The sequence below is a fragment of the Pelodiscus sinensis genome, chromosome 4 (assembly GCF_052426305.1).
Source record: "Pelodiscus sinensis isolate ZL-2025 chromosome 4, ASM5242630v1, whole genome shotgun sequence".
Lineage (NCBI taxonomy): Eukaryota > Metazoa > Chordata > Testudines > Trionychidae > Pelodiscus > Pelodiscus sinensis.
The window spans coordinates 80068342-80093527 of record NC_143055.1 but is presented as its reverse complement, the minus strand read 5'-3'; the positions used below and the strand labels follow the sequence as shown (position 1 = coordinate 80093527).

Here is a 25186-nt window from a genome sequence, read left to right as displayed (position 1 = left end):
GGCAGAGCTAGAGGAGTTGTTCTCTATGGGATATGGCTACTGGTCTGATCTCTTACCAGTTCAGATGCCCCTCAGCAGGTTGAGAGTATGCCCTCTCTGATATGTCGGATCATTGCTCCTCTCCAGCTGCATTAGAGGATGGGATCTTCTAACCATCTTTCAGTCGTGTGTACAGTCCTTTATAGGACGTTCAACTGAATGGTGAAGCAAATGACACTTTTTTCAGTTCTCTTGCCTTCACATCCAGCCAATGTAGATGCTCTGTAGTCCCAACCCTTTGCTAATAATTAGCCAGGGCTCTCCCCGTCTCCATTCAGCATCACCTTCTTTGTGGCTCTCTCTCTCTGTTGTTAATGTGCTAGCCAGCACAGCCCCATACCACTCATGTTTTGTGGGTTCATCTTTCCTACTGTCCTCTGGAACTTCTCCACCAGATCCCTGCTGCTCCAGTACTTCCCAAGTCCACTCTATCCCCAACCTATCCTAACATTTAGGACCTTCAAATGATGGGCCTTAAGACCTCTCTGAGACAAGCCACTACCACAAGATTGCTTGGCCTTAAATTCCTGCAGCATGGCTCAGTGATCAGTGCACTTTCACAGCCAGCCCGTGCACATTTTCCACTTCATCTCTGGCTCATGATATCCCTGATCTTAAGTGCGACTTTGGAGCAGACCGTGTATGGCTCCTAGGTAGTATAATAATAATTCATATGAAAATGTCTGTTGAGGTCTCTTACAGTCCCAACCAGCAAGACAATAGAGCAGAAGGATCACCTGGGAGGGTGAGCCCAGGTCTGCTTTGCCCTTCCCAACTGGTTTTCAAATGAAAGCTTAGGATTTTCTTGCTGACAAGATTTGAATTCAAGGTTCTATGTTTCTCTTGTACCAGTTTAACACCTCACACGATACAGAGGAGGAGGTGCGTCGTTTTTACCTTTTTTAGGCAACCTCAGTGTTTGCACGAGAACATTCAACATAGCACTCGGGTTTTTGGCAGGTAAGTATAGAAGGAAATAATTTGAAATGTATTCAGGTGTAACTTTTAAGGCTTAGAACTGGATTCTTTCAAAAAACAAAAGCTTTCCTGTTCACCCTGAATATACTTCAATGATTCATGCCAAGCAAATTTAATGTAGAATGAGTAATATTTTCCTCCCAAGCCTGTTGAGGCCCACATAATTGTGTAAGAACTTTCAAGGCTTTAAATGAAAGTTGCTGAATGTGTAAAGTATCAGTATTAATAATCATTGATTCTTGTTGGTTAAACACAGCCCAGGGAAATATATAATACAAAGGAACTTCCTTTAATATCCAGTATAGTGTCAAAGACACACTCAGCTTGTTTCTTATTTACAAAGAGGTCCCTCTCCATGGCAAGAAGGGTATAAATGAGAATCAGACCCACTATTCTCCGTTGTGTGTATCCTTCAGCATAAGTTAAGCGAATGAAAGCTGATGTGCTATGTTTGTGTATGTTATATGTTACTGGGATCTAAAATATCTTATGTCCAAGATCAAGAAGTCTGAATAACTAACCAAATCAGTGCTTTGCTGAAGGAGATTATGGAGGAGTCTTAAATTATCTACTTGCTTCCTTTCATTCCTGCTTTGTCTTTTATCTCCTTCCCTTGTCCACTGGTCCGTTGTCTTCAGGATCAGTTCTCCCCATCAACTTCTCAGGCAGGAGGGCACGTCTCAACTGTTTTGGTATTTTCCGTAATGTTGGTAGCTACATGCCAGAGTGTAGGTCTACTAAGAAAGCCTCCAGAGAGTTCTATCAGTTCTATAAACAGAAATAGGAAACAGGTGTCCAATATCTTAAGAAATGAAGTCGCTTTAACCAGTAAACTGTATTCTTCCATGTTACAAAAATTGTATAGCTCTATTTTATAAAGACCAAAAGGCCAAGTTAAAAAGCAATCAGTGCAGAGCGGAATAATGCATTTTAATAGATGATCGATCAGATTTGCCTGCAACACAAATGGGTGCAATCCACTGGTGTCAAGAGCATCCACTTGTGCCAACAGTGGATTTGGCCTGGTTTTATATTTTTTTTACAGCTAAAGTTGACACAAACATATACCTTAAGCATTAGGAAATGGAGAAAAAATGTCCAGTGCTTTACATATTTGGTGTATGTGCTGATAGATTATCTTAATAACAAGTCCTCAGCATAATGGGTTTCTCCTATTATAAGATATATACTCTGATTTATAGTTAATTAGTCTTTCTGCTGTATAATAGAAGGATTGGACATTCCATATTAGTAAGAAAGAAACAAGCTGCTCTGGCTGATCATTAGTCTTAACATTCTCAAAGTGCTCTGTATCATAGATTGTGAGTGGAAATCCACACCTTTTTTGTAATAAAGGAAATGTTGATGTGGTCTGTGCATCCTAGCTGGATTATATAAACTTTTGGGAACAGGCTCAGATTTTAACAAGGGGGACTCGGTATATCAGGCTTGTAAGATCAAGGCACACAGAAAGTATGATGGAAGTAGAAGGACATTAGGCACTACCTGGAAATAACTGTGGGCCAGTGGTTATAATCCCTCTTGCTCCTTTGGAGCAAAGCACATAAGCTGTGGAACTGAAGCAGAGTTGTGTGTCTGACGAAATCAGTTGAGCAGATGAACTTCATTACCTGAGAGCTGGTGGGGTTTGAAGTAATGTCATTCAGAAGAGAGGAAGGAAAATCAGACTTACAGGGAAACAGGTCTCAAAGGTAGAATCAGTGATGTTAAATGTGTTAGTTTGGTTTAAACTATTTGGCATTTATTTAATTTAATTGCTGACCTTGTTATACAGTGCAAGTATAAATTGCAGTGTGGGTTGTTAAAAGCTCATGCTGTCAATAGAAAAGCCTAAGTGAAACCAAAGCAAAAGGTGTGGTGCTTTCTTTGAATCATAAATACAATACAGTAAGTAACATTGTGCTTATGTTATTTGTGAAGTACTTTGGAATCCTAAGAAGGAAAGAGACTCTGTTCAGGTAAAACTTTTTATTCTAACTCCAATGGGTCCTAAAGATATTATATTATCTAATATAAAGTGTGCTTATTGTACGTAGTTCACAAACTCTGCCAAAAATCTTCTGTAACTTTAGTATTATCACATGTTGCATTCTGAGCAGGTCTCTAGAAAGTGTTAATGACTTTGCATTTATAACTGAATGAATAATATTTCATTATGATGTCCAAACTGAACAAAATCTGGAAAAACTATTGTTTTTTTTCCCAACCAAAATGAATTTTTTTGTTGTTCTCACCCCTAACAAAGCCAACAATTAGAAAAAAAATCAAGTTTAAAAAAATGTTTCGAATGTTTTGAAAATGTTGATTCAAAATAGTTTGGTTTGAAATGAAATATTGAAGTGGTTCATTGTGAGAAGGTTGAAATGAAATGTTTTACATTAAAAAAAAGTATTTAACCATTTACCACATTTGTGAAAAAATTTTGCTCAGCTCTACTTGCATTCCTACAGAAAATAGCTTCCCTACAAATGTGGTTGATTTTCTATAATTGATGGCTTTATGTGGCATTAAATGTGCATTTAAAGGCAATGTTTACTTTTTGGAGAAATATGTTGTATTCAAGCACAGTGAGAGAAAAGAAAGGTGATCAAATGATCTGAGGCTATCTTGGGAATTGGGAGACTGAGGACCTCTGCAGATATCTTATATGACCTTTGATAAGTCACTTAGGCTTAGATTTTTAAAGGTAAGTAGGCCTCTAAAGACAGACATAAAGGGCTTTTGAAGATCCCAGTAGGTATCTCCTTTTAATTTCAGTAGCTCTTCCCCACATTTCCGGAGTGTTGTGAGGATAAATACGTTAAAGAGCATGAAGCACTCAATTACTCCTTATTATCTGTACTACTGTAGTGCCAAGGAGCACTAGTCATGAAATCATGACCCCATTGTGGTGGGTGACATTCAAACACCCAACTTCTACTACATTTAAACTGCAAAGCTGCAGTGGCCACTTATCTAATTGTGCACTCAATAAAAATTGGATCGAGTACACAATTAGTCATTTACTCACAACTTAACAGCCTCGCTATGTAGAGTTCTCTGAAAACATCCACTCAATGTGCAGCAGCAGTCAAAAAAGGTAACAATGTTGGAAATCATTAGGAAAAGGATACAGAATAAGATAGAAAATATCATATTGTCCCTAGATAAATCCATGGTATGCCCACATCTTGAATACTGAGTGCAGATCTGGTCACCCCTTCTCAAAAAAGATATATTAGAATTGGAAAAGGTTGAGAAAGGGACATCAAAATGTTTAAGGGTATGAAACAGGTTCCATGTGAGCAGAGATTAATGAGAGTGGGACTTTTCATCTTGGAAAAGAGAGGAACAAAAAGATTGTCTATTAGAATGGTCAGACTGAGTCAAACTAAAGATCCATCTAGCCCAGTATCTTGTCTGCCGACAGCCAATACCAGATGCCCCAGAGGGAGTGAATAGAACAGGTAATCATCACATGATCCCTCTCCTATTGCCCATTTACAGCTTCTGGGAAACAGTCGCTCGGGACACTATTCCTTATCCATCATAACTACTAGCAGTTTATGGACCTTTCCTTCATGAACTTATTTAGTTCTTTTTTGAACCCTCATATAGGTTGGCCTTTACAACATCCACTGACAGAGAGTTCTACAGGATGACTGCACTGCATGAAGGAATATTTGTTTTAAACCTGCTGCCTATTAATTTCATTTGGTGATCCCTAGCTCTTATGTTATGAGGAGTAAATAACACATTCTTATTTACTTCAGACCAGTCATGATTTTATAGGCCTCTATTATGTCCCCCCTTTGTCCTCTCTTTTCTTTTTCATTCTGCTAAACACACATTCTACCACTATTTACACTTGCTTGGTATGTAATTAAATCTTCTTTAGCCAAGCTTTCTAAGCTCAGGATATACTTTCACAAGGGCAAGACAGAAGAAAGGGAGACATAAGGTCCACCAGAATAACCACGTAGTCCGTAACTCTCTTTATGACAATGTCATTTGGTGTGAATAGTGTCCCAGCCTGTTCACGAATGTAGACTCCAGATCCTCTGAAAATCCTGGTGTCATGAACTTTTTCATTACTGTCCCCACTGTTTTGATAAACCAGTGCTCCACAAGGGCCTGCCTTTATAGCTAATGTAGTCATTTGCTATCAGAAGAGGGAACCTATGGGCAGGTGAGTCCCATCTGTGGCCACACCCAGTTTTTAAACCTCATTTGCTCAAAGCTAGCAATTACTTTGGAAATATTGTTAATTTCCACCACCTGGGGGTCAGCCATCTGCTCAACTGTCTCCATCACCAATTCAAGCACAGCTGATTTTCCAAAACCAATCTGGTTAGAAACAGAACTGGGGCAATCCAGGGTAGCCAGCTTCCAGCAATCTTCAGAAACAGTATGGCCACCCTCCTGCACACATCATGACTAGGACTCTGTGTCTGTAATGGAGAGTGCAGAAGTCACCGATTCCCTGACTTTCTGCAACCTCTCTGACTTCTGCAGGGGGCAGTGTGGCTGACCAGAGGGCTGCCCAATCAGCTGACTCCAGGGACAGCTGGTCAAGTAAAAGGATGGACTATTATATGGGCCATTGAATGCTATTCCCTCTTTTCTTACAGAGGTGGGAATGTCACAGCAATGGAACTATAGTGCTAAACTGACTAAGGGGAGGATTCCTTCCCCTCGACTGTCATCACGAGTGGCTAGACTAGTTGTAGGACTGACGTTAGCAAAGCCTTATTTAAGCAAGAAGGAAATAGATTAATCAGTAAATGTACTGATTGCAGCAGGTGCAAAGTACAGCATCACTACTTCCAGACATATGTGCAGTCTTCTCTGTAGAGTCAATTTTTTTTCAGTGAATAATAAAAATCAAAATTGCAGAGAAATCCCCTTAGCTACATTTTAAAACATGAATTACAGATACAACATTAACACCCTCCTCCAAGATATAAACCCCAAGATTCTTGTCTTCTCATCTTTCAAAAGCAGTTGGGACAATGTCTTCATTCACAATGACACTTCACAATATTTACGTAACAAGGTCTGGCAGACTGGTATTTACACAGTCTGAGATGTTCCTAAATGTAGAACTCAGCTAGTGGAAAGATGGCATCTGGAAATTTCAAAACAATTACCTGATAATTGGATCTGTGTCAAATTTCTTTGCTACCAATGTGCTTTATCAATTCTAGTTCTCCATGGGTGTTTGCCTTATGAAGATGGTCAGAACTAATCTAAGTAAGCCAGTGATTCCCTGTGAGAAACATTTATTGCAAAAAGGAACTTGTTTTTTAGCATTTTTAAGCATTTCCTGGTTTCAGTGATTTGTGGTTTACCTGACCCAATCAGCCAAACTAAACTAAATCAAGCACTGCCAAGCTACGCAGAAGTTTGCACAGACATGGCCTGTCCCTATCACTTCAGTACATTCACTATAGGAAATAATAACTTAAGAATTAGAGCCTAAATCCTCTAAGCTATTCAGGATTCCCTAACTTCTATTAAAATGTAATAGGCATGGTATGCCTGAATACGTATGAGGATATGAGCCTTAGGTGATTTTCCTCCACTGCAGTATGTATGCGGCTATAAGGAAGCTTGGTGTATGGCTGTACAAACATTAGATGCCCATTCTTGTATCTAACCGTAATCAGAAATTTGAAGCAGTGACGGGAAAGACTCTGTAATAATCCAGTGTCTGTCATAGTGTTACCTTGGACAATATTTACATATCTACTTGTGCCAGTGAAGCTATTGAAAATTACAGAGACTGGTGTTCCCTTTGCATTGCTCCCTTTGTCCTACTTCCCAGCAAGAGTGGGAGCTAAAGCAGCATATGCAATGCGGTCCCTGAAAGGTTGTATCAGCAGCAGTTCCATTTGGAAAGTTACCATTGCGAGCATGAAGGCTAGAATTAAATCTTTTTTGAATTGTCAATGAAAGCTTAGATTCCTCAATACAAACAGATCCAAGAATAAATAAGGGGAAAGTGGTGGGGGATAGAGGGGGCAAAAACGAGTAGATTGTTCAAGTAGTCACAAAAGGCTGATAAGAACAATTGTCAGAGCTCGACAAACAATGTAATCTACTCGCCCGTGGGGAGTAGATTATACCCCCAGAAGAGCCGGGGCAGAGCGATCTGTGCATGTGCAAAATGATGTGCGCATGCGCAGAGCGTAGAACCGCGTGGCTGGCGAGCGGGGCTACTTGAACAATCTACCTACTGTCCTTTTTCCCCCTCCCCTGCTTTCCCTTATTTTTCTTGGACTTCTAATATTCCAATCATTTGAAGAAGTGGATTGTGCCCACGAAAGCTCATGATACCATCTACATGTTTTGTTAGTCTTTAAGGTGCTACTAGTCTTTTTTTTGTTTTTCCTGTTACAAACTAACTTGGCTATCCCTCTGAAACTTTCAATACAGACAGACAGGGAGACCAACAAACTCTGCTCCTCCTCCAGGTTAATGATTGGCCCCATTTCACATTGTTGCGGAGGGGTAGCTGTGTTAGTCTATAACTGAAAACATTGTTTTAAAACCCCACGAATGGTCCTGCAGCACCTTAGAAAATAACAAAAAATGTAGATGGTATCATGAGCTTTTGTGGGCACAACCCACTTCTTTAGATGAATGGAATTAAGGGATCCAGTTTGCAAAACAGCAGAGAAAGAGAAGGGATGGGGAGGGAAAGATATGGGGAAAAAATGGTCAATTAGAGTGTCCATGCTAAATGAAGCTGATAGAGTGGGTTCTAAGTACTCTTAAGTACCTGATACCTGGCTATATATGTCATTAGGATGTGGAATATAGTGTGTAATCCAGTTACCTATTGCAGGTATCAAACTTGTAAATTACATTGTTCTGCAGCTTCCCTTTCAAGCTGGTTTTTTAAATTGGCTTGTAATAATATGGTAATATGAGATCCATTATTGAGTGCCCAGGAAAGTTATATGAGATCTGCATTAAGGATTACGACATGTCAAAGACATTTGTAGATTTTGATAAACTGGGGGGGGGGGGGGGGGTGTCAGAGAAATAGTGCAAGGACAGAGAAATAGTGCCAACTGGGACCTCGAGTCAGTAGCAATATGCAAATTTGAATTATTCCTTTAAATACAAGATAATTTGTCTGAATAATCTCCATTTAAATCACAGTGGTGTTTTTGGAACTAAAATTAACTAGTCTCCCTTTCATTTCCCATTGAAACGTCCTCCATCTCACCTTCCCCCATCCCAATAAACTGACAGAAAAGAACAGAATGAAATAAAACTTGGAAACATGAAAGCTTCCAGGAGCAAAAATAATTCACAACAACTAAATAGTGTAAATCAGGGCTACTCAACTTTGGAAGCCCCAGGGACCACGATACTCACAGCACATGCAACTTAAGTGTGGTTACATATACATGCAAAAATATATGCAAATACATGCAAATAGCTTTTTACACTGACAGGCATGAATACAAAGCACTTCCCACAATGCCCCTGGGAAAGGTGGGAGGTCTGGCTCTGGGGCATCCTGGAAACGGGGGAGGGGCCTTAGGTGGAAGGGAATGAATGGGGTCTAGCATCCCCGTCAGCCCTTTAGCACTGTCCAGACTGCATGGTCAAGGGCTCTGCCAATGATTTAAAAGGGCCCAGATCTCTGGCTGCTGCCACAGCTGCAGTAGCAGTGGTGACAGCCAGGAACCTTGGGCCCTTATAAATCACCAGAATCTGGGGCAGCTGCCCTCTTTTACTCCCTTCCACCTATGAGTCAGGCCTGGGGTCCAAAAAGGTGGCAGAGGTGTAGTAATTGGTCAGTGCCGAATGTTTCTTCAGGTCTAACCTAGGTTGATCTAGGGCATTTTTCCTTTTTTTACTGTTTCTTAACTCCAGCCCTTGTAAGAGTCTAAATGGGGGGAGGGAGAAAAGAAAAGAAAAGAAAAAAAATTCTCCTGTCAGCTGTCCTATTTCCCTCTTCCTGTATTCAAACCAATGGGACAAGGCCTTTTGGCCATACTTGCCCATGGCTAGATGGGGCAATCAACAAAGCTTTTCTCCTACAAGGGCCCACTTTGATAGCCCTCCTGGAAGAGAAGTGGGAGCTACACTTCCTGTCTGAGTTCACAAGTTCAGAGCAGACATTTTTAAAATGATAAGCAAACTCATTTTATGTTGTGGCACAGAATGAAGACATTTGCAGGTAAGATTAATACACGCAGCAAATTTCAAGCATTTGTGTAAACACTGGGTCTCAACTATGGATGTTAAAATGTGTTTGTTTATGTAATTGTGTAACGGCTAAAAATTTCAGTGGGGGCAGGTGGGACACCCTACGCTACTACCTGTATATCCGAGACAGCAGTGCTGGGGGAGGGAGCAGGCAGGAGTCGGTGCATGATGCTGTCCCTATATCAGAGGCAGCAGCAGGGAGGCAGGCTCTGCTGTTTTTTTAAATAATCAAAACAGAAAGGCGATGAGTTCATCTTCTAGGCTTCTAGTCACAATGTCTCAAGTACACCTAAGATCTCAGTCTGTGACACAGAGTATAAGCCAACCAGTGAAATTAGTTTATTATGCCTCTTTTGCCATGATGCTATCCTCACAGAACCAGTCAAGTCATTCCTAATCAGAGCCTTTGCCCCCGCCCCCCAGCAAGACATAGAAAATCTCTTCTCTGTAGCTCCAGCATGGTAGAGGGGAAAAAAAGGTTTAGTCAGTCTGACTCAGGAGTTTTGACCACCACCGGTGCTTTCCGATCTGTCTCTTTTGCTTCCTCAACTACAAGGAGTAGGTAAACCAGGATACAGGACAAAGGAAGTGTCCAAGAACCATGTGTCAAGAATATTGCTGCCTGTTACTGTAGTTGGGAGCCTTCCCTGTGTAATATATAAAAATAGCAAAGTCCTTAGAGCAATCGTGGCCAACCCACGGCTCACAAGCCGCATGAGAACTTGCCCCCAAAAGTGCAGGTCACAAAGCCATTCCTGCACCCCCCACCCCCCCATGGCCTCCATGCCCTGCTGGCTCCCCCCAGCTTCCCTGTGCTTACCAGGTTGGAGCTGTGGGGTTTTAAAAATGGCACCTAAGATGGCGGCCATCTTAAAAGGGTAGCCTCCTTTTAAAAAAACGTTTTTTTCAATTTTTTTGTTTTTGCTTCACAATTCTGGTGTGGTTCTTCACATTTTTTCCGCTGCTGTTCTGGCTCTCTCTGTTAAATGGGTTGGCCACCCCTGCCTTAGAGAATTGCATGGTGTCATTGGCACAGCTCACTTCTTGGAGTGAGAACTCTGCTTGGAGTAGGGTTTTTGTTGTTGTTTGGAGAGTATGTTGGGAGAGTTGGGGATGTAATGGGTATTTGAGAGAGCCTTCCCACTATAAGTGACACTCACTGTTCAAAGAGGAAGATTTTGAACCATTTCTAAAAAGTGGTCAGACTCTAGATTCACCTGATGTTCTCCAGAAGGTAGGCCAGAGTACTGTGTACCAGCTGTGTGTTGTCTTCCCATTTAGCTTCAGACACAATGTAATAACCCATCGTGGAGATGATGAACACATGGATCACGGTGTCATGCACCTGGTCCAACAGGAAGAGATGAAGTTCCCTAGAGAATTGGGGATGAAAGAGAGCATGTTTGCAAATTGATGCTCCCTGGTCATCCAAACTTAGCGAAGAGTCAAACAGGACCCTAGGGCTTCAAACTACATGGATGAATGGGAGCTGCATGCCTTTAATGGAAGTGGCAATGATTTCTTGACCAGCTCTTTGAAGCATTTCTCTGTTGTGACCAGTATCAGGATTTATCTTGAGCCAGCTGCGATTCATCCATGGGATGAATTTTATGTGGGAGTTATGCCATGTTAACAGTGACAGTGGTTGCATCAGTGAAGAATGAGATATATAATGAAACATCATGACTCATGAGCATAGTATTGGGAGGCAGACCCATGGCATATTACAGTACTGTCTCTTCCAATGATCTCATGTAGGTTTTGAAGGGGAAGGGATACTATTGATCCCTGTAGAATCCTATAAGATGAGAGAGGAGGAGCAGTTATCCATTCCCACTAAGTTATGCTGAAGGGGGATGACTGGAACCACTGTAGTACTGGACCCTCTACTTCTGATAAGTTATGTAAGCATGTTAGTAGTATCATGTGGTCTCTTGTGTCAAAGTCTACAGATGGGCTTTCTCAACCTAAGCCCAGAGATCTTATTTGTGTCCATGAACATGAGGAGCTCATCTTTGATGTCACTAGAGCAAACTCTGTGCTATGCCCTGTTCTGAATCCTGATTGTGAGGCATCCAATACAGTGACTGATGTCACATGTTGTTGGTGCTTACTACTTTCTCTGTTGTTGTGCAGAGAAAACACCCCCTTATTTCAATGGGTCCATACTTGCTGAAGGTAGGTTATAGAAATGGATGCCACAGGTGAGAAGAAAGTCTGGATCTCAGTACAAAGGAAGTAATGTTGATTTGACCATAACAATGGTGTATTTTATCTACAGAAAGGGGGGCAAGTTGTTTGGTATTTTATATTATTGCTTGCAGTGGGCTAAGAAAGGCTGCTTTTTGCACACTCCTATAAAAATGTGATGGTCTTTCCTCATACTGTACATACAGTGTTAGTCAGGGGCCAATATACTCATTCAGTGTAGTGACTGGAGTGCAGAGCTGAGATGAAGCAATCTGGAAAGCTTGAAGTAGGTTGTTCCAATTTCCTACTGTGGTTTAATTTTAAGTCCCTGTTCATTTCTATGTATTTGCAATTCTGCAATGGAGTTTTGTGACATACTGTACTTGAAAAAGGGGCACCAAAATCTGCTATTGGATTTGACGATTAGGAACTGTTACATACATGCTTTAGCTAATTGTAATTCCTAGCATTTATGTCACAAACCAATTCCACTTGTTAGAATCTATATATCTGGAAAAAACTGAATTTAACTTATTTTTGACTGGAACCTTAGAATATTTGTTTTTTTTATCAATTAACTTTTCGATGGGACTTAAAATTACAAGATCCATTGTTCCCCTGAGAGACAATCACGGCAGAATCAGTGACCAGAGGTTATCAAAGGGTTACTATCATGAGACTATGTGGTATGCAATACACCAACGCATTCTCTCCTGTGTAAAAGCAACTGTTGAGCTACCTGTCGTTTCAAATGGAATGTTTCCATAAGTGGCTGGAAAAAAGTTTTCCTGGTTCATGGCACAGAGAGTGAGAATAGCTGACTCTGAGTGTGCTGCTGCTTTTGTGGCTTTGTATATTCTTCTGAGAAAAGGGATCAATCTAGGAACCCCAAGAGGGAAAGCTGTGGAATCTGCTCCTCCAGATTTAAAATTTCAGTTTCTCTTACCAAAGACTGTGGAATGTTCAGCTAGTGACAAACGAGTTCTGAATTAGTGAGGACTGTGGAAGAAACACAAGTTGAAAATGACTTTTTTTTTGTTACAATTGTTCCACTTTTTGTAGTTAAGACTTAGTGCCCACAGCCATGCAGGCAGGGTGAAGGTATTGGCCCTAATGGTATATTTTTAGAGGCCAGACCCTGCTGCTGGAGGCGGTGGTGATGTCAGGCTCCCGGCTTTCATTTAAATCAATATGAGGTTTCTAGCTGCACAGGCTGTGAAGAAAAGTTTGGAAACATGATGCAAGAGCAGCAATTGGTGTGAAGTTTGCAGAGACTCTGAACCAATAGCTCAGAGAGGTATGAACTACCACCTTTTGTGAATTGTCGATTCTGAAAACCACTTTGCTGGAGAGACTGCCGGAGAGACGTGAGCAGCATTCCCTGGCCTCTAGTGCTAGTCCTGGTCCATGCATCCATGCTCCTAGACAGATATATCCAGGCTGGTAGGGTAAGTACAGTTGCATATTTCTGTTGCTTCCAAAGGATGGGGATATTTCCTGCTGCTGCTCCCCACTTCCCACTGGATGGAGAAAGACCCCCTGCTATTCCTGCCTCTCTCATCATTGGGATGAAAGGCTTTCTCAGATCACTCTTGGTCTCCTCTCCACCACTTACTCTCATCACTCCCCCTTTCACACACACTCACTCCAGTGGAAGCAATAGAATGCAGAGGGTAGAAAAAAAGAGCAGGAATGAAGGAGTGGGAATAATGAAAGGACAGATGGAAGGAAGGAGGGGAGAGAGAAAAAGACAAAAGGAAAGCCTCACTGCTGTCATCCATCCTGGCGCAGATCTAGTGGGACCGGTGGCCCGACCTCACAGGACCCTCTGCTAGGGTGTAGGAGATTGGACTTTTTATCTTGAGAAAACCCATAGTTCAGCAGGTGGCACAAGTGGACCTTGTCCTTGGTGGCAAAGCCTAAGTCTTCAGTGCTGTGTCTTGAGATCCAGATTGCTTTTTTCTGGCCTGCAGCCCAGGGTTGCTGGTTTTGGCTGGATGTACTCCTGGAGGTTTCTTCACTAGGGTTGCCAGGTGTCCAGTATTCAACCAGACAGTTTTTGGGCCCTCAGTCCGGTTTAAAAAAATCAGAAAATACCGGACATGTGCAATGTCGGGTATTTTCTGGTTTTCCGGCTGGGTGCCCGACGGAAGCCTGGCGGGGGGGGACTGGCGATCCGTGCTGGGCGCCCTCATCTGGTTGCGTGGCATGTAGGAATGACGCCATGCTCCAGAGCACTGTTCAAGCGTGTGGTGGAGCTGCAGACGGACTCGCTCATGCTTTGTTGTGACCGTGCGTGGGATGGGCAGTACCCTGGGATCTGCATGTGCCTGGGTCAGTCCTGCTCCCCTCTGGCCGATTCTCTCCTCCCGCTCCCACCCGACCCTCTCCCGGCCAGCCCTGCTTCCTGCCAGCCAGTTCTCCTCCTCCTGATCTCCCCCAGTCAGCCCTGCTGCCCCCGACCCTCCCCACCAGTCCTGCTTCCCACCTCTCCCCCACCACTGGCCAGCCCTGCTCCCCTCCCAGCCAGTCCTTTCTCCCCCTCCCATTAAGTGTGTGTGTTTTATTTGAAGCTACCTGGTAACCCTATTCTTCACATGAAATCATCTTTAATTAAAGATTAATCTTTAATTCCTGGAGATTCCAGGACAATGCTGGAGGCTTAGAAACCCTACTGAGGCTAGATGGCTCTAGTGCAGGGGTGGGCAATAATTTTTGCAGGGGGCCACTTGCTGAATGTTGGTACTGATCATGGGCTGGCTCCACCCCGTCCCTGGAAGAGTTGTCTGGGGCCAGAGGTTTTGAAGTAAAAACACAGCAAAGGGTTTGCAGCTCCCAGTTCCAGCACTACTGCATTGCCTGGAGGCTGCCTGCGATTGCTATGGTTATTTAAAAGGCTTGAAGCATCAGCCCCTGCTTGGGGTAGCACCATGATTGTGAGCTGTGGGCCATTTAAATAGGATCCTACTGCCTGAGCCACTGCCTGGAAATTAGGTGGCACAGGCAGCTGTGTAGATATAGAAAGAGGCCAGATGCAATCTGCGGGCCAGATCAAAGTGTTAGGCGGGTCAGCTCTAGTGTAATTACTACATATGACATAGTTGAGATGCTATATATCAGGGCACTTTAGTATTGCATCACTGACAATTTATTCAGAAGAGAGAAAATTCCAGAAGGGTCTGGAAAACAGAGCAGTATATGGAAATTTGAAAGATAGAAGCAGTACAATGTCACTTTTTTAGAAACCTTGCTACTCAGAAAGACTTCAGAGTTGGATAATGGGACTAGTGACAGATAGCATTCACTAGTGACAAATAGCATTCACTAGTGTCAGTGTTCGAAAAGAACATCGGGTGAGGAAAAAGGAGGGAGGGAGACAGAAAAATGGAAAGAGGAAATAAGCCTGAGGCTATGTCTATGCTTAAACTGCTGCAGTGGCACAGCATAGCACTTCACTGTGGACACTCATAGCAATGGAAGGGGTTCTCTTGTGACATAGTCAGCCCAGCTCCCTCAGAGGAAGTAGGTAGGTCAACAGAAGAATTCTAACACTGTCTACACCAGAGGTTAGATCAACTTAACTATGTTGCTCAGGGATGTCATTTTTCACGCCCCTGAGTGATGTAGCTGGGCCTTTTTAGTGTGCATCTGGCCAAAATGGATAAATAGCAGCAGCCTAATGCGGAGACAGCAGAGACCTAAGTGGTGGAGCAGCACCATTAACTATGGTGGGCAAACCAATTTAGGGCTATATATTCAATCAGTGTTAATTGTGTGTTTTTAAAATCTTCGTCTTTCCTTAGAGTTGTGTCCTGCGCAGAAATATAGATCTAGCCATACCAGATCAGACCCCAGTATCTGTTTACTTCAGTATTCTGTCTTTCAAAATCAAGAGATTGTCTTAAAAATAATGAGATTTTAAAAGTCTAATAAATATTGGGTATTTTTAATTTGCCTTTTGTGTTTTGAACCTGTAGGGATAATGATTTTTTACACAATGATGAGGCCTGGAAACTTTCTTTTTTTTAATGGAAGCTGAGATTTTTATGTATTCAAATGATTCCAGGATCTGGGTATTTAAGGGGAAAAAACCTCAATAGCACAAGTCTCATGATAGAATGATGGGAGTTGGTGATATTGCTCATGCTGTGCAGCCCTTACGTGCCTAGTCTGTAGGGTTGCAGTGAGCCAATTTAAGAATAAATGCTACTCAGTCTGCACAGGGGTGGTAGGCCAGGACATACAGCGAGAAAGAAAGATGGGCACACACTCATGTGACTTGTAATCAAACAAAACCCCACAGACTTACACTAAGGCGAGTATCAATTAAGCAATAAAAGACTGAAAGGGAGAAAACTTTGAAAATAAAATCTCGTCACTCACCTGGCTATGTGACATTTCTGTGTTTCTGCTCACTTCTTGATGAAAAAATTGCCACGTGCAATAATCTGTAGCTTGATGTAAGTGCTTGAAAGGCTATGGTTTCACCAGCAAAGATTTAGTTTCATTTTTGTATTCTTATGCTGGAAAAAAAGAAATAAAATGCTCTCTCCCCCTGCCTTTTTTAAAGCTCTATGAAAGAGGAAGAAAGAGCATCACTTCAGTGTAAAGGACACAAACACTTACTGGACATACTGACGTGTCTGTTTATCTAAGTACTAAACATCAGCCTCTCTTGGCTGGAAATTAGAGGAAGTATTTTGTTCCTTTTCAAAAATATGCATTGAGCGAGTGTGGTTTTTTTAAACTAAGGATAGATGGTTCCAAAAGATTCTTTTTGAGCCAGTCCTCAAGAAACTAACTCTAGATATTCACAATCTGTCTAACCAATTGACAAGCATTCAGTCTCTGACTTTAGGAAAAGTTACCAAGGAGGTTATGACAGAGCAGTTGTGGCTTTTGTCTGAGTCCGGTTCCTTGATGTCTGTTGATTGGGCTATAGCCGGGGTCACCAACCAGTAGATGAGGATCTACCGGTAGATCTTGGAGCCTCTGACAGGTGATCCTGACTGCTTTGGCAAAGAGGCTATTGAGGGCCAGCACTTCAGCTGCCCCTCCTCCCACTGCTGCTCATCTCCTGCCCTTTGCCTTGGAGCTGTTCCTTCCCCCCACCCCCCAGCATCCTCCTTGCTGGGCAGGGCAGGGCAGGGGAGGGAGAAGAGGGCTAAGATGACAAGGTGTCTCCTCTCCCACTTCATATCCTATCTCCACAGAGTAGAGAGGGGGCACAACAGGATTTGAGAGGGAGTTTCTGGCTGCTTTTGGGAGTGCTGCAGAGTCAGGGCAGGGATGAGCCTGCCTTAACTCCACTGTACCACCACTCACGTGCCACCTGAGGTGAGCAGAGCCCAGTTGGAGCCCACATCCCAAACTCCTACCCCAGTCATGAACCCCCTGCCCCAGCTCTGAGCACCCCTGCCTCCAAACACCCTTCTAGAGTCTGCACGTAGAACTCCCTCCGGCATCCCAACTGCCTGCCCCAAGAGCAGCTCAGGACCCCTCTCACACTCCAGATCCCTTAATCCAAGACCAGAGCCTGCGCCCTAGCCCTCTCCTCTCCTCCAAGTAAATGAGGATGGGCAAGAGAGTGAGGATGGAGTGAGCAGGGGCAGGGCCTCAGAGAAGGGGCAGGAAGGAGGCGGGGCAAGGTTATTTATACTTGAGGTAGATCTTGAATTGCATTTAAATTCAAAAAGTGATCTCATGCTTTTTGAAGACCACTGGGCTATAGGAATGAAATAGAAACTATGCTGCTTATGATTTCTACCCACCCATGGATGGCAATGAAGTATTTGTATTGATTAGCTTGAATTTTCAGCAGTTTCTTGAATTGAATTGACTCATTAGTGGAATCTACTAAGGATGAATGGAGCTGGTTTTGAGGGACTCCATTTTGATCTTTTAGAGAAATCCCAAAAGACAATTGTGGACAACTGTTCTTATGCCCCAAGAGTACAGTCCTGCATGATACTGTAATGCAGGGCTACTCAACTTTGGAAGCTATGGGGGCCACAATGATACTCACAGCACATGCCGAGGGCCACAACTTAAGTATGGTTGCATAGACAAGCAAATATATATGCAAATATATGCATATAGCTTCTTTCACACTGACAGGCATGAATACAAAAATAAGGTAGGACTACACAACACGCAGGCCCCATTTAAATCATTTCTGCTGATATTAATAAAATGCAATATTTACCTGATTCCCACCCATATGACAGCACTTTTAATGACCAATGACAGCCCAAGAATTTAACTACTTCAATGCATATCAATAGAAGACCATTATATTGACTACTTTTTTGTTTTAGCTCCCACTCACAGGCAATGTGTTGAGGAACCCTGCTGTAATATCTATACAAGCAACCTTTTTGTTTGAATTGTATGTCAGGTTGAACAGAGCGTTAATGAGGAAACACAGGCTGCAAGGTAGTCAATATGTACTTTTCCATGACCTCTGACTCAGCTGGAACAATGGAACCAATAACTCATTGTCTAGATGAATTTGGGATAGGATGAAGGCTTGTTGGCTGCAACTTATGTTCTTATGTTCTTATGACAAGACTGAGAGAACGTCACGGGGTTGGGAAAAGCAGCCAGAAGCGCTGATGTAACTGATTTTGGCTCAGCTGATTGAGGGAATAGGATTGCTATGTGCAACACAGGTATGTTGTTAAATCATGGCCTGGGCCTGGATATCAGGTGAGGTCAATATTTCATTAAATGTCCCAGTATTTCTCACCAATTCCAGATTATACATAATCAAAAGATGTATGTATCAAAAGATAGCAGATACCTCAAAAACAAAACAGTATGGCTATGTCTAGACTGGCATGATTTTCTGCAAATGCTTTTAACGGAAAAGTTTTCCGTTAAAAGCATTTGCGGAAAAAAGCATCTAGATTGGCACGGACGTTTTTCCGCAAAAGCACTTTTTGCGGAAAAGCATCCATGCCAATCTAGACGCGCTTTTGCGCAAAAAAGCCCCGATCGCCATTTTCGCGATCAGGGCTTTTTTGTGCAAAACAAATCTGAGCTGTCTGCACTGGCCCTTTTGCGTAAAAGCTTTTGCGCAAAAGGCCTTTTGCCCGAATGGGATCTGCATAGTATTTTCGCAAGAAGCACTGATTTCTTACATGAGATGGTCAGTGTTCTTGCGGAAATTCAAGCGGCCAGTGTAGACAACTGGCAAGTTTTTCTGCAAAAGCAGCTGCTTTTGCGGAAAAACTTGCCAGTCTAGACACAGCTAAGTATTAAATAGAAAATACATTTATCTCACGCTTTTTCATTTTTAAAGTGATTTTACAAACTGAAATCTAGCTTTGGCAGTTTTCATCCTGATTATAAAAAAGCTATTAAAAGTTTTTTCAAAAATCCTAGTAATCCTGCATTGCCTGTCTAAAAATGTTTTATCTAACATTGTTACAACTGAAAGGAATTAGAGGGGGAAGTCTCTGTTTTTCTAGCTTGTTTTCTGTATGCATTTGACGGAACTTCATAAAAAACAACTTCCCTGTTTCCCTTGTATAATAACCTTCACAGAGGAAAAATGCTTTAAGAATGAACAAAATGTGATAAGCTGGGAATTTAAGACGTGCCACATTCACATGGAGGTAACGAATTTTAGTACATGAACTTCATTTTTTTCAAAATATGTAAATATTATTAAATGTATTCATAGGTGATTCACCGAGATAAGTGTACGTGCAAAGTTCTGAACCGAAAAATGCTCAACATATTTTAAAAGTTTGGTGTATAGAATCCAAAAGGTTCCTCTTTCAGATCTGGTAAAAAAAACAACACTTCTACCTTTTTCACTTTTGCAGGTGTGTAACCCCTTTTTTGGTCAGGAAGTGTGATGAGGCACAAACACTTTTAGTCCATCCTTTCCTTTAGAGGTGGCGTGATTGCAGAATTTACAATATCCTTTTTCTTAGTACAGATTCCATGCTGACTTCTAATTAGATGCCCCTTTTCAGTGAGAACTTGAAATTCATGTTCATTAAAATTCTCTTTCTTGGATACAGGATTTTGATCCATTTTTCAGAACTGTTGCCTATTAATTTAATCTTCATTGATAAGAAAAGTCCATTTTGGGTAATGTCTTTGAATACAGTGACTTGGGAAATGAAAATATCTCTAAATAACATTTCTCGATTTTTTTTTTCAGGCTAAACAACTTGATTCAGTAAAATATTCTATATATAAACCATAGTATATAGAACCGAACACTTTCTACTCAGAGAGACCTATATAAAAAATAACGTATGTGAGCTGAGATGCTCCATTGCCAAGAGAATAAACTAAGGCAAAAATTATCCAACCCCTACTCCTAAAATAATACGTACAGATTTAAATGGAAGTAATGGGAATAGAAAAGTACTAATGACTATTCCTGTCAGAGCTGCAGTCACAGATTGTGAAAGAAAAAATTGCACAAAAGCATTGCATCAGTGGTTCCACCAATGACAGCTGACCAAGCAAAAGAAAAGAGACCTACTGCTGAATTCCAGTATTTGGAGAAGATATAATCAGTAACTTCTGTATCTATTTTCTGTTATAAAAATGTGGTGGTAGTAGAAGTTGAGTATAAAGAAAGGTCTAGCTCTGAGCAGCTGTGCAGTGGGAATACTGAACCATCCCACTCATTTGGAAAGCAATGAATTAATAGAGTGTGCGCAACAATTACTTGAACCTATTACCCTTACATTTATGGGACACAGATAGTCAATTAATCTTTCGAAATTGTTAGCTTGAAGTGTTGCCTACACAGGACAGATCAGAGTGCCTGCCAACTTGAGAGCTGGCACAGCATCAGTCCTCCATCCTTCCATTGTTTTTCAGTCAAAAGATTTTCAGCTTCTGTTGGTGTATGGCAAATATGAGAAGACTCTATGGATCCTAAAGCATGAGATCAATAGGAAGCACTGGCACCAGAGCTGTAAGCCTCAGTAAGAAAGGTAAGCACTTCATCTCTGACTGTTAATGACTGTGAGCCTGTTCTTACTTCCACTAAAGTCAATGACAATAAAGCCAGTGCTGTTCTGGCAGTGGGAAGATAATGTATAGCTGTTCAGTTGTGTACATGTAGAAGGCAGAAAGGACTTGTTTGTTTGAATAGCAGACCAGAATTTCAAAATATAAACTAAATTGCCTGTGGCAACATTTTTAAGGAGTGACAGACCTGCCTTATTCTTTCCTTGATTGTTTATGTGGTTGCATTAGATGTTCTGAGCAACTCCAGGGGCCCATTATATTCGGTATTGTACAAAAATAGAGGCAGAGACTGAGGAGACAGGTGTATATGTAGTTTGATGGTAAAAATATAAGCACTTTTTTTGCAGTTGAACCTTACTGTTAATGAAAGGGAGCCTCAGAAGTCTGAGCATATGCAATCAGCATTAGTTGATTATGTTAAAACATCTAACGATATTAATGGCTATTACAATTCCTCCGTGACTTAAACCAGAATTTTTAAATATCCAAAGGCATGTCTCTGTAAAAATAAGGCCAGGTCTGTCACCAGTGAATTTTATTAATATAAATTTATAGTATGAATTTGCTTTAAGGACTTCTTGTACTCCCAAAATAAGGTATCAGGAATGCGAGGGAAAAAATCCAACAGAAAATTGCTATGTAAAAAGAAATCAGAATCTGAATTCCTTCATAATTAAACTTAAACTGGGTTTGAATTCACTTGTATTGATTTTTCTCTCCCCACTGCTCCTTTTCTCTTTTAAGAAATTGAATCAAAGAAAACCAAATACAATGACTAAGCTATTCTGGCTAGTATGGATCTTCTTCATGGTCATAACAGCAAATGTTTCTGAAGAAAAAGCCACAAAACAGCTGTGTCCTTCCTGTGATACCACTCATTTTTGTGACTGTTCTTCAATGAATTTGAGCATCATTCCTTCAGGACTAACAACTGATGTCACAGGGCTAAATCTGTCCTACAACAGAATCAAATCTGTCAAAGAAACTGATTTGCAGCTAGGTCTGAATCTCAGAGTGCTGCTCCTGCAAGCCAATCAAATTTGGACAATAGATAAGGATTCATTTGTTTTCCTTGGAAAATTGGAACATTTGGATTTATCAGATAATAAGTTGACTAACTTGTCATCCAATTGGTTTAGATATCTTTTTTCCTTACAGCACCTAAACATAAAAGGTAATTTATATACAATATTGGGGGACAATCCCTTATTTTTTAACCTCAAAAATTTGAGCTATCTGCATCTGGGGAATAAAAATTCCTTCTCTGCTATACGGAAACAAGACTTTGATGGAATTACAGTTCTTCGGCAACTTGACATTCATGGTCAAAGGCTCAAGCAATATGAGTCAGGGAGTCTGACAACAGTGAACATAAATCATATAATCATAAACATAAATGATGTTCACGTGTTATCGCGGATGGTAGAAGACTTAATACATTCTGTAATATGTTTAGAACTGAGAGAGATAGACTTCAGAACAGCTAATGAATCTTCGTTACTGGAGCCAATGAGTCATTCTGTTATGGAGAAACTTGTGTTAAAAAATGTCTGGTTTATAGATTCAACTATTGTCAAAGTGTTAAACATCCTAGGTCGAGCTAAAAAATTTGTGGAGCTGGAGGTGGACAATTCTGTACTACGGGGGACTGGACAATGGCATGGACAAATTGAAGTAAACAGAGAAATCTCCTTTAAAGTGCTCACAGTACAGAATTTAGTTATAGAACAATTTTATTTGTTTTCAGATCTTACGGGTGTGGAAAATCTTCTAGCTAACATTACCAAAATCACAGTTGTGAATACCAATGTCTTCTTGGTGCCTTGCAGCATATCAAGACATTTTTCCTCCCTCCTTTATCTTGATCTCAGTGAAAATTTGCTTGCAGATCCAAGTTTGAAACATTCATCTTGTGAAGGTGCATGGCCCTTGCTGCAAACTTTCAATTTAAGTCAAAATTCACTGGGTGATTTAGAAAAGACAGGGCAAAGTCTATCTCATTTAAAACATCTTACTCACCTAGATATTAGCCGAAACAATTTTGGTGAAGTTCCAGAATCGTGTCAATGGCCAGAAAACCTGAGATATTTCAATATCTCAGGCACTCAGATAACCGCGCTGACAGCTTGTATTCCTCAAACTCTAGAAGTTTTGGATGTTAGCAGTAATAACCTTAATGATTTTAGATTAAAGCTACCATTTCTCAAAGAGCTCTACATTTCAAATAACAAATTAAAGAACTTGCCAGGTGCTGAATTTATTTCTAACTTGGTGTCCCTAAGAATCAGCAGAAACAAATTAACCAGTTTCTCTAAGGAAGAATTTGGATCATTTAGGGAAATGAAGACACTGGATGCTAGTGACAATAATTTTATCTGCTCTTGTGAATTTCTCACCTTCAGTCAGGGCCAGGAAGGAATAACAAATGTCTTGGCTAACTGGCCAGAAAACTACATCTGTGACTCTCCGTTTTCTGTGAGAGGGCAGCAGGTGAAGGCTGCTCGGCTTTCACTGTTTGAATGTCACATGACTTTGGCTGTGTCCTCAATTTGCATTCTAGTGTTCTTAGTAATCCTGTTTATTGTTATCCTGAGCTACAAACTTCATCTGATCTGGTACATGAGAATGACCTGGGCTTGGCTTCAAGCAAAAAGGAAACCCAAGAAATTACTCAATCAGGACTTTTGCTACGATGCTTTTATTTCCTACAGCGAGAGAGATGCCGAGTGGGTTGAAAACTTAATGGTACAGGAACTCGAGCATGCTCTCCCCCCATTTAAACTGTGCCTTCATAAACGGGACTTTTTGCCTGGGAAGTGGATCGTTGACAACATCATTGACTCCATTGAAAAAAGCCGTAAAACTCTGTTTGTGCTGTCAGAGCACTTTGTTCAGAGTGAGTGGTGCAAGTATGAGCTGGACTTTTCGCATTTCCGTCTGTTTGATGAGAATAATGATGCAGCAATTTTGATCCTTTTGGAGCCCATTCAGGAGCAAACAATTCCCAAAAGGTTCTGTAAACTGAGGAAAATAATGAACACAAAGACCTACGTTGAATGGCCTCGTGACAAAAATCAGCAGCAAATATTTTGGAATAAACTGAAAGCAGCATTAAAATCCTAGGATGAGTCATTTAAAATTGAACTATTAACTCAGTCATACTACATTTCCAAGAAGAACATTTTCTAAGCCTTTTTTTGGTTAAGAAATGTTTTGTTATGCTCATTGTTGTATCAGTATTGTGGAGGCTTGATTTGAGAGATTACTAAACTAAGTATTGCTTTGTGAAATGAAAGAGGATACTAAGAACATCCAAATGTTGTATTGATTTTTTGTTGTTCTGACTTTTCTCTTAATAACTACCCAAAGCATCCCTGTCTATAAAAATGCATTTGAAAGAAATCTATTGATTACATCATATCTTATTTTTTTTAGATACCATCAGATTATTTAAAATCATTTAATGAAAATGGAGTGGAAAAGTAGAAATTGCCTAAGTAGATTAAAAACAAGATCTCTGAGGCTAGGTCCTCATAGATAATAGATCAAACTTGTAACTCCCATGGAAACAGTGGATTTGTACCAGGACTGTATGTGGCCCAACAATTAAAGAATGAAGCAATCTGACAAATATGTCAGATGCTGGGTGTAAAAATGTTGTGATGTATTGTGGCCAGACAGCCTGCCTCCATATTATCCATCTTATTTGCCTCTCTGAAGCACAGGACAGAGAAGGAGCAATAATATCAGCATAGTCTATGCTGGCTCATCTGATCCTGAGAAGCTGAAACACAGATATGTGGATAGAGAGTAGCTAAGTCAATAAGCTGGCCTCCAGGCTGCGGCTGGCATCTATGTTGATTCGAACACACACAGTCCCAGGAAGAGGAATTTCCCACTGAGAAAACAATGTCCTGTACTTCAAAATTTAATCATCTCAAATCTCTTACAAGTGTAAATTAAGTTCACAACTCCCTTGTAAGAACTGGTCTCACAGCAGACAGACCAGCATCAATTGGCAATTAAGATAAGAAAGAGAAATACGTGACCTCATGATTATAAAAGATGGGCCCAGCACACACTCACTTTGAGTGTCATTCTACCCTCTACCTGCTGGTCAGGTTAGGTGTTTGACCTCCCGAGGTTCTATGGGGACGCCCACCTCGTATTTTCGTCTTTCCTAGGAATTGAGGGACCGGCCCTGGCCTGACATGCTGGAGTCGAGAGGCACAGAAGGGGGTAAAAATGGTACCTGGATGTGGTCCTCTGTCTTAAGTGTACACATAGAAAGAGTAAGCTGTTACTTGGTACCATTATTTCTATTTTTCTATCTTTATCTTCTTTGTAACCATTTTTAAGATCTTTATCTTCTTTGTAACCATTTTTAAGACCTATATTTTGCTAATAGTTAAGAAATAGAGCAATAGCCATTGTAACCATATGATTTATAAGCTTCCTCAAATAAACCTGTAACTGTTTAAGCTTTAACCTGCCTCCTTCAGTTGCCGTAACAGAACCAAGCACAATTTAAAAGAACTTCAGCCGGTCTAAAGGGACAGTTATAGGAAGAGCTTGGGCGTTTGGATCTGTGTCACTCCCAGGTGACAGGACCCACTGGGGCATCTTTCAGTCTTTCCTCAAGGCTGCCCGCTGCGAAGGAATTATGAAATTCTAGCAGCTGAAATCTAAGATGTAATAAGCTCTTCCTATATAACGGGGCGTCTGTTGGCCTGCTGGCCACCCTCTG

The 25186-nt window shown here is 41.2% G+C and overlaps 2 protein-coding genes across 3 annotated transcripts in view; both read left to right on the top strand.

Moving 5' to 3' along the window:
* Positions 1-12752: 12752 nt before the first annotated feature.
* TLR2 (toll like receptor 2) overlaps positions 12753-25186 on the top strand; it is a 30991-nt gene continuing 18557 nt past the window's right edge. Inside the window, exon 1 of one of the 2 annotated variants that reach the window (XM_075930093.2) lies at positions 12753-12884. Coding sequence is in view for 1 of the 2 variants with exons in the window: in XM_025185298.3 (XP_025041083.3) it covers positions 20351-20402 (52 nt within the window). In the remaining variant the exon portion in view is untranslated. Of the gene's footprint in view, positions 12885-20267; positions 20403-25186 lie in introns of those variants that run through there. The other variant, XM_025185298.3, reaches the window with a different exon arrangement.
* Positions 20287-24108, top strand: LOC102457570 (toll-like receptor 2 type-2). Its single transcript, XM_025185305.3, has 2 exons — positions 20287-20402; positions 21184-24108. The coding sequence occupies exon 2, from the start codon at positions 21211-21213 to the stop codon at positions 23560-23562; it is 2352 nt and encodes a 783-aa protein (XP_025041090.2). The 5' UTR covers positions 20287-20402; positions 21184-21210; the 3' UTR covers positions 23563-24108.